The sequence below is a fragment of the Cinclus cinclus genome, chromosome 19 (genome assembly GCF_963662255.1).
Source record: "Cinclus cinclus chromosome 19, bCinCin1.1, whole genome shotgun sequence".
Lineage (NCBI taxonomy): Eukaryota > Metazoa > Chordata > Aves > Passeriformes > Cinclidae > Cinclus > Cinclus cinclus.
Genome location: NC_085064.1, coordinates 6,334,875 through 6,353,720, shown reverse-complemented (window position 1 = coordinate 6,353,720; position 18,846 = coordinate 6,334,875). Strand labels below are relative to the sequence as shown.

General features: G+C 46.8%; 1 protein-coding gene across 1 annotated transcript in view; it reads left to right on the top strand.

Annotated features, from left to right (window-relative positions):
• Positions 1-18,846, top strand: part of COL27A1 (collagen type XXVII alpha 1 chain) — a 138,982-nt gene that overhangs the window by 114,556 nt on the left and 5,580 nt on the right. Inside the window, exons 38-50 of the mRNA XM_062505443.1 lie at positions 4,129-4,182; positions 4,301-4,408; positions 5,798-5,851; positions 6,129-6,182; positions 10,521-10,577; positions 10,730-10,783; positions 11,732-11,785; positions 13,135-13,188; positions 14,694-14,747; positions 14,823-14,930; positions 15,287-15,394; positions 16,824-16,931; positions 18,600-18,653. Of these exons, the coding sequence (XP_062361427.1) occupies positions 4,129-4,182; positions 4,301-4,408; positions 5,798-5,851; positions 6,129-6,182; positions 10,521-10,577; positions 10,730-10,783; positions 11,732-11,785; positions 13,135-13,188; positions 14,694-14,747; positions 14,823-14,930; positions 15,287-15,394; positions 16,824-16,931; positions 18,600-18,653 (921 nt within the window). The remainder of the gene's footprint in view (positions 1-4,128; positions 4,183-4,300; positions 4,409-5,797; positions 5,852-6,128; positions 6,183-10,520; positions 10,578-10,729; positions 10,784-11,731; positions 11,786-13,134; positions 13,189-14,693; positions 14,748-14,822; positions 14,931-15,286; positions 15,395-16,823; positions 16,932-18,599; positions 18,654-18,846) is intronic.

Here is an 18,846-nt window from a genome sequence, read left to right as displayed (position 1 = left end):
GGGGAATATCTAAGGCTATACTACAAAAATCCTTGTAAATCTCTGTCCTTACTGAAGATGACAATGAAATTTTAAACATGCTAGACCTAAGACTATAATTTTTCTTTTTTTGCTTTCCTTGGATATTTTGGCATAGCTGAAGGCATGTGACTTAATAAAACTGCTGCTTTCCACTGTTCCTGGTCACAAATACCCTCATCATTTGGAGGTACTGATATGCTTCTCTAGTGAATAATGCAGCATATAAAGAGAAAGCACAATTTAAAAATAGTCTCACTGACGGAAGAAGCTTGGAAAGAAGGTATATTTTCTCAGCAAACCATTAACCCAAGGCATACAACAAAATGTGTACAAACCCCAGGAGCAAAAGCATGGAGTGTTCAGTGCCTTGGCACAGTGACCCAACTGATGTGAGTCCAGCAAAGAGAACTTGGATTTAATTATTTTGATGTGCAGGCTTTTGTGCATCTTCTGCCCTCAATCCTATCTCTACTAGAGAGAGAAGAAATCTTAGGAACCTTAGGATCTTCACACTGCAGTAAAAGAGGTACCAAAAGCTGCTACATTCCTGATGTACACTGGGGAGAGCCTGGATGAAGATACAATCTCATTGGATTTTATTTTTATCCTTTTTTTTTTTTTTCCCTTCCTGTTCTGGCCCTGATTTTTTTTCATCCCTGGACAGATGAGTCAGAAGAATGGAGAGAAAAAGGATGGGACTATTTTTGAAGGCTATGAAAGTTATTGCTGGGCTTTTTCTTCCCTGTGCAATGTGTGGAGTGTGGCAGTGCAGTGATTTCTGAGAACCTTGCAAACCCCTGTGTATGTGCCTTGGGAACATCTGGGATTGCAACAACAACCACATCTGGATCATCACAAGTAGAGATATCACATATCTGGGAACCCCAGACAAGTGTTGAACTGCCTCTAAATTCATCTGGGCAGAATTCCTGCGCAGTTGGAGAAAGCATATCCAGGAAAATCAGACACATGGTAGGCTTCCCACTCACCAGCAGAGCTTGCTGGCCAAAGTCCTAGAAAGAGTGCTGGGAGAGCACAGAAATATCCCTGACTGATAGAGCTCGTTCCTCTCGAGGAGGTGACTCAGTAAATCAAAATCTGATCCACGTCTCTGCCGGTGGTGTCACCAGTGTGGTTTGACCCTTTTTTTTTTCACACCAGCCAAGCTTTTAACCAGTGGATGAGAGTCAAGAACAGCAAGGGAGGCTTGGGACAAGGTCTCCATGGCTTCCTGTGAGTGACAGCTCATCTCACTGTGCCTGACAGGAGCTGGTGATGCTGTCAATGCTTTTTTTCTTCAGCAATGGAGAAAGAGCTGCACCCCAGCTGGAGGACCCAGGAGAGCCTTCTGGAGCAGATGAGCATTCCTGCTCCAAGAGGCCGATGTGTCATAAGGGGAAAATTGTACAAGAAGTTTATTGTAGCCCATATCTGTGTTCACATCCACCACCAAGGGAAAATACAAGCTGAAGGAAACCTGAGAAAGTTTGAGAAGCTGTTTGTACATGTCACAGTCTCACTGTGGATTGAGCTCATTTTTGTGAGCAGGACTTGGGCTGTCAAAGTTTGGTTTGGTATTTGTTGTTCACCCTGTCCCAGATGACTCTAGCCCCTCTATTTGTGCTCTTCACAGGAACTTGAATGCTGGCAGATTTTAGGAGCAGTGTGGAAATTTTGTTTCTCAGACGGGAAAATTTAAAGCCTAAACTTGTCTTCTTGAAAAACAAAGATATTTTCTTCCAATGCAGAGTAGAATCAAGTTTTGGTCATGAAGCTTCCATGGGAGATGTATCCTGGTGGAGGGAGCCAGGCTTTACTTCAGACTCTTCTGAAGTAGCTGTGAGATCCTCGTGACCTCCCCAGAAACAGGGTCCACTTGCCCTGCACAATGATAAAGTGTGTCTCATCAGTGTATTGGTATCTGCATTTTTTACAGACAGTAGAACACATTCTCAGCCTGTGGATGGAACCTTTGCGTGGAAATCTTTGTTTCATGAGCTGCCACAGCACTGCAGTTCCAGGAGCACATCTGAGTGTGTAAAACAATTCTGCTGGAGAAGACCAAGAGCTTGGCCATCACTGGGTTAGGAACAGATCTAGCTTAAAATGGGCTTTCTCCCATCTGCAGGAAGCATCTACTGCTTGTGCTTCCAAAAAGCACAGTCCAGGGAGACTGATGGAAAAACACTGTGTGACTGATTAAAAACCCCAGTTGTCTCTTTATTCAGTCACATCTTGTTTTGACAGTAAAGTTTTGTGAGTGATTCCACTATTCCCTCTCCAAAATTTTAAGCCATGATGTGCCAGGGCACTGCTGCAGAGTTATTGTGCTTCAGGTGCTGAGTACCAGGTCCCACAGTGAGCTGCTGTAGAGCTGGAAGGGTCTGGCTATTTCTGATGCTTTCATTAGTGAGGACTCCTCTGTACTCCTGTCAAAAGTGTAAATCATGTGGGTGATGCTGGAGGCTTGGCACCCATTATCTACTGCGGCTGCTCGGCATCTGTGGGAAAGTAGTTCCAAAAGTGATCTCTTGGAAAGTGGCAGCAAAAATAGCACACACACAAAAAAAAAAAAAAAAAAAAAAAAAAAAAAAAAAAAAAAAAAAAAAAAAAAAAAAAAAATCTGAGCAGTATGGAAGAGACACAGAACAAGGCTCACGTGCTCCTCAGCAGGGACCTGTCTTTTGTGAAGCCTAATGGTGTTGGCAAGGTGGACTCCTGAAATGTTTGACTTAGATAAAATGGAGCTATTCCCTCTGGGGAAGTGAACTGGCACAATCCTTTAGGGTTGGAATAAGTCTGAATTCCTCCTTTGTGTTCAGAGCAGGCACTTTTGAGGCCCATGTTTCAGATCAGAGTGAACCCCCCCTCCCCCCCCCCCCATACGTCTCACTTTATAATTTGCTTTTATTCAGCTGAGACTGCAGCACCAACCATGGTGAAAATTATACCTTCTTAGCTGGGAGGCAGGGGAGCAGAGGCAGAGATGTGGTGCTGGTGTGGAGATGCTGTTGAAAAGTTTGTCACAATTGCCAAAAAAGCATGAGTTATTTTCTTCAGTTATACTTTTTGCTTCTTTCTGTCAAATTGAAAATACTCTGTCTCCCTTGCAGCCAACAGGGTCAAACACTGGAAAAAATGAGCTCGCTGAGGTCCCTAAGGAGAGGCTGCTGTATTTAGCTGCTCATCATAGTACATTTCTGTGGTGTGGGTATGAGGAGGGGCAGCAGGTTCTACACCCATACTGGGTTCCAAAAGCAGTTCAGCATTCCTGTCTCTGCTTGCCATGGCTCCCACCTCAAGTTTTGCATCCCACTGCATTTCTAGAAGCCTGATCACTAGACTGGGGCTTCTGTGTGTGGCAGTAATAATACAAATAGAGGGAGGGGTTTTCACTGTGAGCAGGAAGTTGTGCATGGTAGGTGGATAGAGAATGAAAGCATTGCCTGTTTTCACGAAGTGAAAAATAAGGAGAGGTGCTGTGGAATTGATGGTTCTATTGGTAGGGTCCTGAAACTATATAAAACTATAGTTGCTAACTAATTTAGTTATCAAAGTTGATAAAGGATACAGCTGTTGGTAGAGTAGTGGTGCAGAGATGGCAGCTCAGGTGTGAACCAGAGGAAACCTTTTGTGGGAATCAGGGTAAATGTGTTTTCCACATTTCAGCCAATTCTGTAGCAGGGGCTGGGCAGGTGAACTTCTGGACATCCTTCTTTTGCACCCTTGGAGACAGAAGGGCACATCTGGAGGCAGTTTTCCACCTGTCTTCAAGATGTGATTTTAAAGTCATCATCATCAAAATTATCACAAGTATCTCCTTTAAGCTGTGTTGCCAAATAGAGCACAAAGATCTTTCCACCTTTAAACAATGAGTTTTCCTCCATGTGTTGGAGCAGCTAAAGACCAAACTCAGCCATATCCCAGCTGCAGCACCTGTGGATTGTGGTCTGACCTGCACAACTTCCTGGCGTCCTTGTTGGCCCCCATGGTGGGTGAGGATGCTCTCAGATTTGTGTGTGCTAGGGAAATGGCTTGGGAATAGCTGGTTGGGTTGTTACTTCTTTGCTTTCCCATTCCAACAGCCTTTTTATTCCCCTCTTCCAGGGACCAGAAGGGAAACCAGGAAAACAGGGGGAAAAGGGCAAGCCTGGCCAGAAGGTAGGAACATCTCTCTTTGATAACATCACAGCCCGTGGGTCTCCCTTTCATTACCCGTCTCTGATATTTTCCTGCAGAAGTTTTGTCCTACACTGATGACAGTGCCTTTGCTCTGCAGGGCAGCAAAGGCTACCAGGGGCAGCTCGGAGAGATGGGATCCCCAGGGAGGCAGGGGCCGAAGGGGAACCAAGGCCCCAAAGGATCCCGAGGTACCCTGGGACCGATGGTGAGAAGAGTTCTGCAAATGGTTGAACTCAACACAGAGAAACCTGACTGGCAGTGGTGGGCACTGAATGGAGCAGAGAGCCCAGCACAGGCTCCTGGGCACTGGAAGGAAGGGAAATGCTGTTAGATGGGTTTATTTGGCCAAAACATCTTAACCCGTGCTCTGAGCAGCACAGGAGAGAGTCCATGGGGGTGGTTGGGTTGGTGCCCCGTGAGCCCAGCTCACGTTGCATCGAGGCAGTTCTTCACAACTCCCCAGATAGGCTGAAATTGCTGAAATATTGGGGATTTTTCCTCAGCTGAGTGAGCTGATAAGCTATTTTTTGCTAAGATCTTCCCCTTTGAGACTGCACATTCATGGCAAGAGCTGCTTCCAAGTTGAGCTGTGCTGTGCTGTTATAAGGAACTCTGCCTTGGATTCCTGCCTTGTTTCTACACCCACTCTTGATCTACTTATCTAAAACACTTGGAGCAAGAAGAAATATAACATGGGAAAGGGTTTGAACTGGGTACTGAAGGTGAGGCTTCCAGAGAGAACAGCAATAGTGTGGCAGAGAGGGGAGAAAGCTAATTTGCTTTAGGCACAAGAGACAAATGCATCAGGACAGCAGTGGCATGTAAAAGTACCTCTTGTGCATTGCAGGCTGGTTAGGAAACTTCTTGCACTCTATTTGATAGAATTTAGCGCAAAATCAGGCGTTATTTATTAATTGGGAGTAGTGGTGATATTTCAGAACAGTAGCAAATGAGTGATGGAGTGATGGTTCTGCTGATAGTGTTTTCCTCTGCTAAAAATTATGGCCTCACCATATATCCTCCCTTAATAGTCTTTGGCAAAACCTCCATGGATTATTTCACAAGGAAGCAAAGCAATATCTGAGCAGCAGTTTGTTGCAATGGACATGTCTCTGTCTTGTGGAAATGGCTTTATTCCATGCTAAATAGGATTATATGGATATTTTGTGACTCACTTTAATCTGATGATCTGATTTAAACCCTTTTTTCACTCTGCTGAAGATGTGATTCTGGTCTGTGGAAGTCTGGTGGACTTTCTAGCACAACACTAATTTGGATATAGAGATGTGCAGGAGGGCGGAGGAAGAGCACACAAATGCAGCCATTTCTGATAGCAAAGCTGAGTGAGGTGGGGAATCTATTGCTGCAGGCTGGCAAAGGCATAGAATGGCCTCCTGACACCCCTCTCCATGTGTAAGAGGTCAAAGCCAAGCAAAAGCCCACCAGGTGGCTGCAGCAGAACTCCCTGGTGGCCAGGGGAAGGACTGGCCACACTCCCATGTGATGCCAAGCTTTGCTTTGCACAGCCCAGTGCATCCTCCTCTTGTGCTAACACCATGGGCTGCTCTCAGCTGCTCTGTCTTTGTCTCTCCAGGGGGCTCCAGGAAGGATGGGTGCTCAAGGGGACCCAGGCCTAAAGGGTTACCAGGTAAGGGTTTTATTTTCATCTCCCAGCTTTTATCTGTTCTTAAAGCTGCCACTCCAGGATGCAGATTGTTCTTAAACCATTATTTATTTCTGATCCCAAGTTTAGTTCTTTATCAGGTCTCCATTTGCACCACCTGCATTTGGTTCATCTCTGCCCATGTGTCCCTCCAAAGCTGGCATGCACCACCCAGGGCTTGTGAGATCTGGCAGGGAACCAGGGAGGACTTTCAGTGCCATAGCTCTTTCCTGCCTCCTCACATGCTGTCTGCTCTCCACAGGGACATGCAGGACCACCGGGGCCGATTGGACCACCAGGGCCAAAGGGGGAAAAGGTGAGTTCAGGGGTTTGGCTGTCTCACGTCCCCTTGAATGAGACCATTGTCCCACTGCTGTAAGTCCCATGCGTCTGCACTCTCCCCACCCTGTGGCAGAGGCAGAGGTGCCACCTACATAACCCCTCAAAGCTACAGCCTTGCCTCTCCAGTCAGTGCCAGGACACCCGTGTGCTTCCCAGACACCACGTGCCCTTGTGCCAGAGGCTGAGCCAGCCAGCACGAGCCCTGAGGATGTGTTTCTTCTGCATCCCCAGGAACTCGGCTCAATCCCCAAGCCCAAAGGAATCAGATTTGTAGTTTTCTGTGATCAGGTCAGAATAACTCCCTGCACAAACGAGCTGATCTTCAGCTGCTGGTGTTTCTCTTCTGCATGGCCCTTGCTCCATGTTCCTTGTGCCCCACCTTTTGACAGCTGCCCTGACTCAGAGCCCTCTTTCCACGGTGGCTTTTCCCTGGTGCTTTCCCCTTATGCTGAGTCAGCACAGCCATAACCAGTTCAGGCTGGAGCAGTGACTCACCCTTTAATGGTTTCCTGTCGGCTCCACTGGCTGCTTGGCGCTCCCAGAGCTGATGGTGTCCTTCACATGCCTTCCACAGCCATGCTCCCTCCCTCCTGAGATCTCTGTGCAGAAGGCTCTGGGGAGAGCTTGTTGTGACCTCCCAGTACTTAAAGGGACTATCTAAAAGAAGGGAGCAGCTTCCTTCAGTGGACAGATAATGACAGGACAGGGGGTTGGGGTGGTGCTTTTAAAACGAAAGTGTCAAGATTTTGGTTAGATGTCAGGAAGTTTTCTGCTCAGGGGCTGGTAAAGCGCTGGCACAGGTCTGGGCTGCCTCATCCCTGGAACTGTCCACGGCCAGGTTAGACAGGGCTTGGAGCAACCAGCTCTGATGGAAGGCGTCCCTGCCCATGGCAAGGAGTGGAACAAGATGGGTTGTAAGGTCCCTTTCAACCCAAACCAGTCTGTGATTCTCCCTTGGTGTGGGAAGGGAAGGTGATGGGGACTGGTCAGCTGTGAGGTCCTCATGAAGAGGAGAGATGCATGAACTCTTTCTGCTCATTTTCTACTCACCATCACCAAGAGAGCCTTCAGCTTTGCCTCTGCACACGGGTGGGAGGGCAGCTGTAGTGCAGACAGGAGTTTCATCACTTATAAAATGAGTTTATAAGGATTTGCCCATGGTGGGGCTTTGAATGGATCCCTTCAGCTCAGGCTCCTAGTGTCAGGATACCCTTTTCACACTGTGCTCTGTCTGGAGATTCCCTGGGCACCCAGGAATCACTGGGGCAGGGCAAGCTGTTGTGTTCCACTAAGACATTCACACACCTCAGAAATTTTGCTTTGGGGGTGAGCAGTGGTCACTGTGCTTTTTCTCTCATTTCCTCCTGCTGAAACACATCCATGGAGGAACAGCTGGTGATGTTCCTGCTGCTCCCTATCTCCACTGCTGCCTTGCTGAACTTCCTGGCAAGAGTTAGACAAGGACAACCAGCCCAGAATGATGTGAGAGCTCATGACCAGACACACTGTCAGCTCAGAACCTGCCCCAGAGGTTTCTTACAATTCTACTGTTGAATCTTGAGCATCCTGGCAAAAAGTTGTGGGTCATGTCTAGCAAAAGCAAGGTCAGCCATTGACCCTACAGCCATTGAGATGTGCAGATGTGTGTGTCTGTTGCTTAAATTGCAGCTGTAGTTTTATGTGAAAACATTTAAAGTTGCTGTCTTGAAAGCTCTCATAATTTCAGCAGCAAATGGTCCCTGAATTATTCATCTGAAGCATTCAGTGGAGCATTTTGCCCTTCATCAACAAGATGATGCTTTGCAAAAGGACACTAGAAGAGCACTCCCTGAGTGGATCTGGTGTCAAAAGAGCACAGCAGTGTTCTGATAAATTAATTCTACATACAAGTATCCAAGCTGAAGCCTGCTGAAGCCACCAAAGCATCCAGTGCACCCTGCTAAGAGCAGTCAGCTCTGCTAATGACCACTGACAGCTGGATCTCCTCACTCACGTTCTCCTGGAAGGCCAGTGGGTCTGCTGACACCTTGCTGGAGAGCAGAAAATCATGTACTGAGCCTCCAACACCACTTCCTGCAGCATCCAGGTGCTCCACAAAATCTTGCATCGAAGTTTTCCTATCCACCCTCCCTCATCTCCTAAGAGCTGCCTGGATCCCAGCCTAAAGACAGACAGATTCCTTCCCTCCAGACATCTGTAACCTCTCACAAGTGTGCGAACACAAAAATGGAAGCCTGAGAGTGAGAAATAAAGAGAAAATGGAAACGGGACGTGAGAGCTCTGTGAGCTTTAAGTAACGTGGTAAATGGAGCCATGCTGAAGGAGGAGGATATAATGGTGGGGAAGGTCTTCCCTTTTTCAGAGAAGAAAGCAGTTTGGTGAGAGGCAGTGCTGTGAAATTCTGATTTCTTGTGCCATCCCAACCAGCTACTCAGCCACATTTCATACATTTGCAGCTCCTCAAAGAGGCCTTGCTCAGAGCAGACGCCTGCTCTTGGCAGCTGCCTAAAGCAGTCCAGATGGGATCCTTTTAAAAATTACAAACTGGTGTATCTCACTTTGGGACATGAGCCAACAACAACAAGCCTTCCCTTCTTCTCCATGCATTTTCCATTTGTATCCTAACATGTTTACTTTGCTGCCCTTTACTCTAACTTTTTTTCACTGCAACTTTCTGAAGAATTAGCACAGTCCTTTCATCTGTCTCTCAAGCAGCCGAGGCACCAGGAAGCTCTGGAGGAGTTCGGTTTCACAGTCCTAGAGCTGACCAGGCTGCAGGATTTTCTCAGGCACCAGACAGAGAACAAGGTGGGGATTAGCCCCAAGGGTCAACAAAGCCACAATGGGGAGAAAGTCTGTGAGTCTTGGTGCTCTTCAAGGGTCTCCGGAATTACGAGCTTTCTCTGAGTTCATCACACTCAGCTCCCCAATGGCAAAGGTGTGCACATCCACATCCTGCTTGGGAAGAAGCAGTCAGTGCCAAGATTTCTGCATAGTAACAGACACACTGGGATGATTTTTTTTTTTCCCACCTGGGAGTTGAGAATTGGTGGCTTTGTTTCCCTTCTAGTCAACATTCCTTAGATAGTGGCTAGAAAGCAAACCAGTTGCCAGGTATTTTGCTGCTGGCTTCCTGCAGCAAGTTCAGTAGTGCTGGAAACTCCACAGAGCCTGTGAGGGTTTGCTTCCCCTCCTCTCTTCTCTGCCACCCAAGTTTCTCTCAGAGGCAGGCAGGCTCACCAAGAAATTTCCCAAGTGTCCTTAGTCTCAGCAGCTGCAAGTCCAACAGAAGAGTAACCCAGAGAGAACATCAATGAGAATTGTAAATATACCAGAAAGTGCGGAACCACTGAGAATTACACAAAGTCTGTGAAAAACTTGGCTCTGCAATCTTTGGAGATTTGCATGTTCAAGGCTTCTTGGAGCACCCAAGCACCTCCAGTACAGCAGCTCCACTGTGCCAGAACCCCTCAAACTGCATCAAAGGAGCTCAAACATGTTCATCCTGAGGAGCTGAAGTGCCAGAGACTGCTATGGAGTAGTCAAAAATGAGAGGAGCTGGAATGTAGCATTCTTCCATGGGGAGCAGAGAAACAGCCATCTCTGAGCTCAGCTCCAGAGAAAACAGGACATGGTGACCCTGAGTGACTTTCACAACAGAATTTAAAAGGATAGTGTCCTGTTAAGTCTTAAGGGATCTCTCTGTGGATGTTTTGGAGAGACCTCGGTGGTAAATAAGCCGGGTGATGTTATCTACCAGCCAAACCATGAGCTCTGAGCTCGTGCTGTGGAGCATCCCAGCAAGGAGAGGAGTGTGTAAGAGGCTGTCTCACCTGGCTGATTGTAAAACAAGCCCACAATGGTGGCACACAACCAAGGAGCCCATGCAGACCACCCATGCTCCCACGACAGCCCAGACAGGGCTCAACGAGGGCGGGGAAATGCTTGATTAAAGAGTTTGGTTGAACTGTCAGCAATAAAATTCAGAGGCAGAGAGCTATTTCCCATATTGTCGTAATTACATCCTGCTTGCTTAGTTTCAGGAACTGTTGAAAATAACCCTTTGCACCTGGTTACTTAAGGAGGAGAGTTAGACCAGGCAAAAACAACCACCAGAAAATCAGGAAAGCAATGTGAAGAGTCAGTGAAACAAACAACAAAAAAAAATTGTTTAGTCTTTCTTTGGATGAAGAGGGAGTAAATTCAACAACAGCTTTGACTTCCCATGATATGGAAGGAGTGGATTTGGTCTGAACAGAAGTATCTGCTCTAAAATCTGCTGTTTATATTAATACTACCATTTTATCCACAGGGACAACAAGGTGATGACGGGAAGGTTGAAGGCCCACAGGGACCACCTGGAGACAGAGTAAGATGTTCTTCTCTAATCGATCCTGGAGTGATATTTGTGGGTGGATTAGTTGGGTTGCTGCCTCACTTGCAGAACATGCACAAGCCATTGAGATATTGCAGATGACAGCTTGTTTACATCCCCCTCAAGTCTCTGCTGTGCTCTTGTAGGGCCCTGTTGGTGACAGAGGTGACCGAGGGGAGCCTGGAGACACTGGTTATCCTGTGAGTCTTATTCCAAATGCATGATTCAAAAATGTTTGCCTTGGGGAATTGCTCCCAGTCCACATCAGCCCACAGAACTGCCCAGCAGTCTCAGTTCATAACCTGCTGCTGTCCCTGGTCAGCTGCTGCACATGGCTGTGATTCAGACAAGGAACAATTCAGTTGTCTTCACCTAAAGCAGTAAAAACATTGCTGAAGGCAAGAAAGTCAGCACCTCACCCTGCCCTGCACCTGCCTGAGAGGGGCTAAAAGAATGAACAGGGCCATTTGAGCTCCGGTCTCTCTGAGTATCAAGGAGACATCCTAGACAAGGTGTGTGTCCAGCACTGTCTGTGTCAGTGCTGGACAAATTCCAAGACTGATGTACCCATGGCTGTAGACTCTTCCATGGGAAGATTCTTCCATGGTAGATTCTTCCATGCGAACTTCAAGATTTGGAGACCTCCAAAATCTTTGCAAGATTTCTCTCAAAAGCAAAGTCAGGGCTATGAATTATCCTGCTGCGTTCCTTATACCCTCTTTGCAGGACATTTTCTGCTGACTGGGGGCTGAGCTGCAGAGGTTCCATGAATTAAGTGTTACCTCCATCCAAAAGCACCTGGTCAGAGTGACCCATTACAGTAATTCACAGATTTTGAGTTCATCAGAGTAGTAGTGCTGCTGCCTTGTTTCCTAGGAGAGATGTCTCCAACTGCTCACTTCCATTAGTTCTGTGTGTGCTTTGGGATGCATTAGAGCACCTTCTTTGCTGCTCAGCTGGTGATGAGCAGCTCCTCTTCCCAAAGCATATCCACAGGAACACGGGCACTACCCACAACTTCACCATTTCTGTATCAGCAGAGTGCAGACATGTGTCTTCTTCTGCCCCTTAAATCACGTTACATTCATTTTTCTTTCTCATTGCCACAAAAGAACAAAGACGTGTTCCCTCTCTGTTTTTTATTTAAGGGCCAAGAAGGGCTTGATGGAGAAAGAGGAAAACCTGGGCAGCAAGGCTTACCGGTAAGAGATGCTGCTTTATTTAAGGTCCCCAATGCCCCAGGCATAGGAAAACAGGGAAGTGGGAAGGGCTGCAGTAGGAGCTGTGAAATGTGGGCATTTCCATCAGCCAGGCCTATGGAATGGGCATTTTGAGCCAAAACTGAGACTAATAAATGGGTGATAAAACAGGGAGCACTCCTAGTGCCTGCTTCCAAAACCATCCTTTCTGAATGGTCAATGAGGGTCAACTAGAAATCTTAGGAGATGGGTGATGGGAGATGACAATGACACTGGAAGGGTCTGCTTGGAAATGATCCATTTGATGTGCTGCTGGTCCAGTGTGAGGTGAGACCATATTATTCTACTTGCAAGTTGTTTCCTCTCAAACTAGTGAAAGAGTTTATGAAAGACTGAATTAAACCCAAACTCAAGGGAAGGACTTTTTATTCCCTTGTTATATACAGTAGCATCTGATCTTTATATATGACTATTGCAACTGTGAGTGCAGCAGCACATTAAATGTAGTTCGTATTGGGAAATAAAGTTGAATCAATTCCCACTCTTTTTAAGGATGCTGGGAAGAACAACAGATTCTATTTTGGGATCAAAATGGTAGTGCTCTGTTATAGGGCCCAGAAATTAGTAGAGCTGCTGTATTCCCCAGTGGCTATAGTTTATTTGGGGGTTGGTAGCCCCTCAAATTATTCAGATGGAAGCAGGAACTTTGGATTGTTTTTAGTAAAGGTCCATTAGAAACGTGGCTCAAAAACAAGCTGAAAAAGGAGAGCTCTGCAGGGAGTCCTTCCTTACCATTCATTTGATGTTAGTCCAGAAATTGCCACAATTGACACAAACACAGACCAAAAAACCCAACCTGGCTGGCCAGAAGAAAAGGCTGAGAGGGGTGTGATGGGGAAATACCCTCTCTGCTTTACTCCACAAGCAGTTTGACACACCTGACCCCCAGGTAAAACCAAGGCAAGGGCTGCAGTGTGCAAAAGGGAGGTGGTGCCAGCAGTCACTGTTTAAACTGCTCCTTCTTCACACAGGCTCCTTCCTTCCCACTTTAAGCACTGCTCTCCTGTCACCATCTGGAATTTGGTGAATGATTTCCACAAATACAGGCACCACCCAAGTGAGGGGAAGAGCTGCTTCTTTTCCAATCTACACCCTGTTAAATGCTCTCTGGAGACAGTTCCTTGCTCCTTTTTCCCCAGGGGCCTCTCTGAGTTCAGGCAGTTTCCCTGAATTGTTTCCATACATACAGTCAGCGTTATTAGGGCACAAAAAAAAATGCTGTTCTTCGTACTTCGTGCAAGATACTGCCAGAAGAGAATTTTAAGCAGATTTTTCTTGTTTATGTTTCGTAGGGGGATCCTGGATCACCAGGCAAGCCAGGAGCAAAGGGATACAAAGGTGATGTGGTAGGTTTCAGCAGGGTGGATTTACAGTGTCCCAAGTTTAAAGGAAATCTCTAATTAATCAGCATGTGGGATTTTTGCCTATGGTCTATGCCTTGAAAGGCTGTGGAGATCCTTGTGGGAGGGCTGTAAACATTTGGGTGTCCAAGCCCAGTGGTTTGTTGGCTTTGTGGAGCTGGAGAAGATCAAGACAGTTCCAGCTCCAGCATGATGGGTACTCCTGGGCAGGTCTTTAGTCCCTGCTGTGGGTTGTGTCTCTCCCATGTCCTGTTTGTGCTGTCTCCAACCAGAGCTGGCTCATCCATCCCCAAGGAGGGCTGAGCCAGGCAAATCTGTCCCTTTCATTTGAACCATAAACTTTTCTGGCTTGAAACCTTCTGGGTTTGGAGTCCATTGATCCATGGAGTTGTTTCTTGGAGCAATCCCTCTAACTTCTTGTCCTTACTGAGCAAGAAAACCAGGACACATGAGTCCTTCGAGGGTTCATTGGGGCACTTCATACCTACTCCTACCTCCACATCTGGCTGTAATGACAGCTTGCTAATTATTCTCACAGACCAGGGACTTTATTCGCTAAAACATAAGTATGTGACCTCAGTACTCAGCAAATTCCTGCTCTCTCTTGGCACATGTCAGGGTTTTTAATCTGACCCTGCTGGGGGTAATGCCAGAAGATAGTTTTAGGTATTCTTGGCAAGAAGTGTACAAGGTGATAAGATAAATTAATTCTGCCCATTGGTGGACAATCTGGAACTGCCTTTGGGTGTAATGAATAGCAGTGAATCACCCCCAGGAATATTTCTTTTATGTAGCTGGCCAGCCTGGTCTTCTGCAGATTGAGAAACAATGCACAGAAAATGAGTTTTTAAATGTAAAAGTGCTTTAGTACATGACCTCACTAAGAGAGCCCTAGTGAAGGTGATGAGGCTGAGTTTTCCATTCATTCTGCACAAATTAATCCTTTTTACAGCTAATAAACCTCAGGGGTATTTATTTTCTGCCTTTATTCACGAGGCAGCATTGCAAGTTGCAGACAGAAGCCACTCTTTTTAATTTCCATTAGCTTTCTAAAATAGAGTTACTTCTCAGAGAGAAGCCCCCCCTGAACACCCTCAGAGGACACGCTGGGTCCTGGCTTTGCTGTCAATGAACTGATGGAGGACTCGGGTTTTTAGCATCTTGTTCTAATGTTTGCCAGTGTACCAAGTCCTCCCTTGAGTTCATCCTGCTTTATTTGTCCTCATCTGCTCTGTATTAGGAAAAATGCAGGTCCTTGCCTCCTAGCTATTCATTCCTGCCCTAGAACTCTCAAGACATACGAAGAATCACTTGTGATAAAACCAAATAGCAGTTCATTCCCCAGCACTGGAGCAACTGACTCTATAAATCTCCCTTTTATAAAACCCTTTCCAGTCATTATCCAAAAGCACACCCTGAAGTCGCAGTCCCAAGTGGAGCTGTGCTAGAACTGCTGCAATTTTAGATGTTTTTCTTTTTTTTACTTGCAGGGTCAAAAAGGAAAGCAAGGAGCACAGGGCAGTGCAGGGAGCAGAGGCACACCGGTAGGTGAAAATTCAGTTTTCTGCCCCAGGAAATGCTGTCTGGGAGCTCCTTCTCTAATGCCTTTGTGATTTTAGGGTATCCTTGGGCTACCAGGTCCTCGAGGAGTGGTGGGAAGGCAGGGTCAAGAGGGTGCCCCTGGAGTGGACGGAGTGCCTGGGAAGGATGGCGTGCCTGGGATGCTGGTAAGCCTCAACTGCAACCTCGTGCCATCAACAGCAAACACAGCATTGGAGCTGGAAAATTGAAATTATGTGATCCAGCTATGAATATTCCAGTTTTCATGTACCCAGAGTGGATCTTCTTCATCACTTGCACATAGAGGCAGCAGCTGCCTTTGCATGACCAGGTCTGTAAATAAAGTGGGGTTTGTACTCTGACACTCACATGCACAGAACTCTGTCCACATCTGCACACCCACCCCTGCAAAGCTATCCCCCTCTTGCTGAGGGCAGAATCCTACCACTCCCCTGTCCCTCCAGAAGCTGTGCAGAAGGAGAAAGGGTTTTGTTCCATAACCTCTTGTGTGTTTGTTTTCCAGGGAGAGCAGGGTGACGATGGGGAGGAAGGTGTGATTGGGATGTCAGGCAAGAGAGGGAACCCCGGCGTGCCAGGACTGCCAGGGGCCCAGGGACCACCAGGATTCAAGGTGAGTTTCTGACTCCCTAAGATGCTCCTGTGAGTGATCCAGTCTGTGAGGCTGATGCCTCTGAGCTTGGACTCTCCAAGGTCTAATATAGTCTCAGTTCCTGTTGCCATCTTTCACTTTTGTAGAGGCTTTGCAAATCTTTCTTCTCATCCATCCCTCCATTCACTTTCCTCATGTACACAGCAGCTGAATGTCCCAGAGACCTTTCCTCCTTTACCAAAGGAGCTCAGGAGCCTGCAGACACATGCTCACATTACAAACACTTGAGTATTTTATCATTAGAAGCCTGGCTAGAAAACACATGGAGAAGTTGCAGATGAGCTGCTACAGCCCATCTGTAGGATGTCCAGAATGGGCAACTCCATGGGAGATTCAGGTGTTCTAGATGCTCTGCAAGACCTGAACTGCTGGAGGGAAATTTGTGCTGCTTGGTTTTTAGCATATTTACTGGGTTAGAATGACTGGAGCCAGTGTGGGCTTGGACATCATGCTGGGTGGAAGCAGGGACAAGCTGCTTTTGTGACCTTGGGGTTTCTTCCTGGTCCTTGCCCTGATCCAGGCTCACCACAGGATCTAAACTGGACCCACAGCAATTCAGTCATTTGTAGAAAGACTCTGTAAATAGGAAGACTCCTGCTGGGTTTGGAGAGGTTCTGGGATCTGATTTAAATTAGGGTTCCATAGCACATGGTCCTTGATCTGTCACTTGCTGCCCTCCAGCTGCCTTGGGCAGTACAACAGGAGGTGACTGACACTCTGTGTCCTTGTCACACACTCACACCCTGCCTCCAGGGGAATTTGTTGCCCATTTTCCAGCTGTTCCACCATCCTAGGCTCTCCCTGCCTTTGCTCCTCTCTCCCAGTCTGCCCCAGACTGAGTAGCTGGAACTTGTGCTGTTCCTGGGGCTTGGCAAGGGGAAGAGGGGGAAGCAAATTGTGGTGCTGGGTGGCTGAAGGCTCTCTCTGGATTGAAGCTGTAGAGTTAACACAGGGGGAAGTGTTGGTTTTGCATCCTCTGGATTGAAGTCCTACTCTTGGCATGCCTTCAGCATTTTCCACGAATTAATCATCAATTGCCAGCCTGCTGGGGAACCAGATTGTGGGAAACTGCAGGGCAGGACAAAGAACATAGGAAGTGCAGAGAAAACGTTTGATCCCCTTTCTCTCCCTTCCCCTGTGCAGGTGGGACAGCTCTGCTGAGGCTCCTGCCCTGTGGGAAGCCCAGGAGGGGACACAGCCATGCCCACCTGGTCTCACCCTGTGCATCCTGAGCAACCTGCCTTAGCAAACCTGGGGCATCCCCTGATGGAACCACATTCCTTATCCCAACGAGCCATCTTTTCCAGCTTTCCATCTATGGCTATTTCAGCTGAGTGCTGTTATATTTAGCTCCTGTCCTTTGGAATTACTTGAATTCTGTTATTTTTAGGGTGAAAGAGGATTGCCTGGACAGACTGGCCAAACAGGGAAGCGAGGATCACCGGGAGGAACGGGCCTTCCAGGGAGCCCTGGTGACCCAGGAGCCAAAGGACAGCCGGTGAGTGGGGATGGAGCTGATGAGAGCTGACCCCAGGCTTCTCCTGCAGGAGAGGGTGCAGATCCACAGGCTTGGACAGCAGGGTGGTCCCTGGGAGGGTCTTTACAGGGGAGCCCATGTCTACTTTGAGCATGATTCTGGGAGAGAGAGTAGGACTGAGATGAAACAGGGCACGGAATGAACCCAAACCACCTCAACTAAAATGCATTAGCTATTTTATATAAAACCTCATGCTAGCAGTCTTCAAGCTGAAAGGTAGTAACCAACACCACCATATATCATTTTGTCATTGATCATAGATCAATCTCACCGATTATTTTGTCTCTGTGACACAAGTGACACATTCCTTTGCCCCATATTGCCACTGCCTGATTTGCTGCAGGACTAGTGACCGTGTCCCTTTGGCTGAGATGACTCCATGACATTTAAACCCTTCTGACTTCCCATGTGCTTTTGCCTGAAATTCCTCTATAGAGAAGGCTTGGTTGAATCTTAGTCCCTGTTAGTAGCAATTTTCAAGGACTCAGAAATGGTCAGCTAAATCAATTTGTATCCTTGGAAGGTTTCTTACAATCCACTGAGTCCAACCAAGCCCTTCCTTCCCAAGCAGTTTCTCACTTTTTCAAGGGAAAGATTCCTAACAGTGAGGTTTCTAGGCTGATGCTGGAACAACCTAAATAAAGGGGGTGAAAGCCCCATCACTTGGGTCATTCACAACTGAGTGAACAAGCCATTGCAACACACCCCAAAAACACAGTCAGAATGGGTGAGACGGTCCTGCCAAAAGACCAAACAAACCTTTTCCCTTTTCTGTCTCTGATGTTCCTAACACTGAAGAAGAATCATCTGGTAAAGATTTCTGGCCCCTTTTTTTTAAAAAAAAAACGTTGAATCATCTTGAATTTTGACATCTGAGAAGCTCAAAAATACCAAAGGATGACCATCTCAAACATGGTGAAAGGAGGATGTTTACATAAGGACATGCTACCCAGGGTGTGTTTTTTATTCTCAGAGTATATGCTATGTGCTGATTCAAGCTTGGTGGTTTTTCAACTATTTTATTATTATTATTCTTACAAAATTGAGGAAAAATCCCTGCAGAGTTGAATAGGAAAAGAATTAGGGGATATGCATGGTTTTCCTGGGCTTGAGTGGGAGGTTATATTGTAGGAACACGCACTTTTTTAACAGCTTGAATGACCATAGTTTAAAATTACAGTTTGAATTAATAGGTCAGTCCAGTTTGTATTAGAAATAAAAGAGGAGCTTGTTTTAAAGAACTTTGAGGCTGTTATTTTGCATGAAATTCCAAGATCAACCTCAGAGTAGATGCTCTGCATCCTGCTTCTGCTGGGCCAAACCAGAGAAGCATCTGCTGGGAATAGTGTAGGTTTGCCTCCCAATTTGGGGGCAAAAAGGTGGCATTGGTGACATCTGAGGGATCAGGTTTGTGTAGGGATGATCAAGGGATGATGTTTTTGTAGCTCCTCCTCCAGGTTTCTTTATTCTTCCTTGTCATCTGTCCTGCTTAGACTGAGGGATACTCACAGATTTGTCTTCCTCTGGAGCTGCTGAAATCTTGGTGCATCTCTGAGTGACCTCTCCAGCCATCAGTGTGAATTCACTGTTGTCCTTTGTTCTTGTATTTGTCTTGGCTGTCATGTGCAGGGGGATTTCGGCGAGGCAGGATTTCCAGGCATTGCAGGACTGTTTGGGCCAAAGGTGAGAGGCTGCTGGTGACCAGTTGGTTTTCTAGTCTCTCTTTACTGGGAACAGGTAATGCCACACTTGTTGTATTGCTAGCAGCACTGCAGAGACTATGGAAATTGAATTTTGATCCCAACTTTCTTTAGTTTATGAACCTTCATTTGTTAAATGAGTGCGTGCTTACACATGGTTTGTTGGAGGAAAAGGG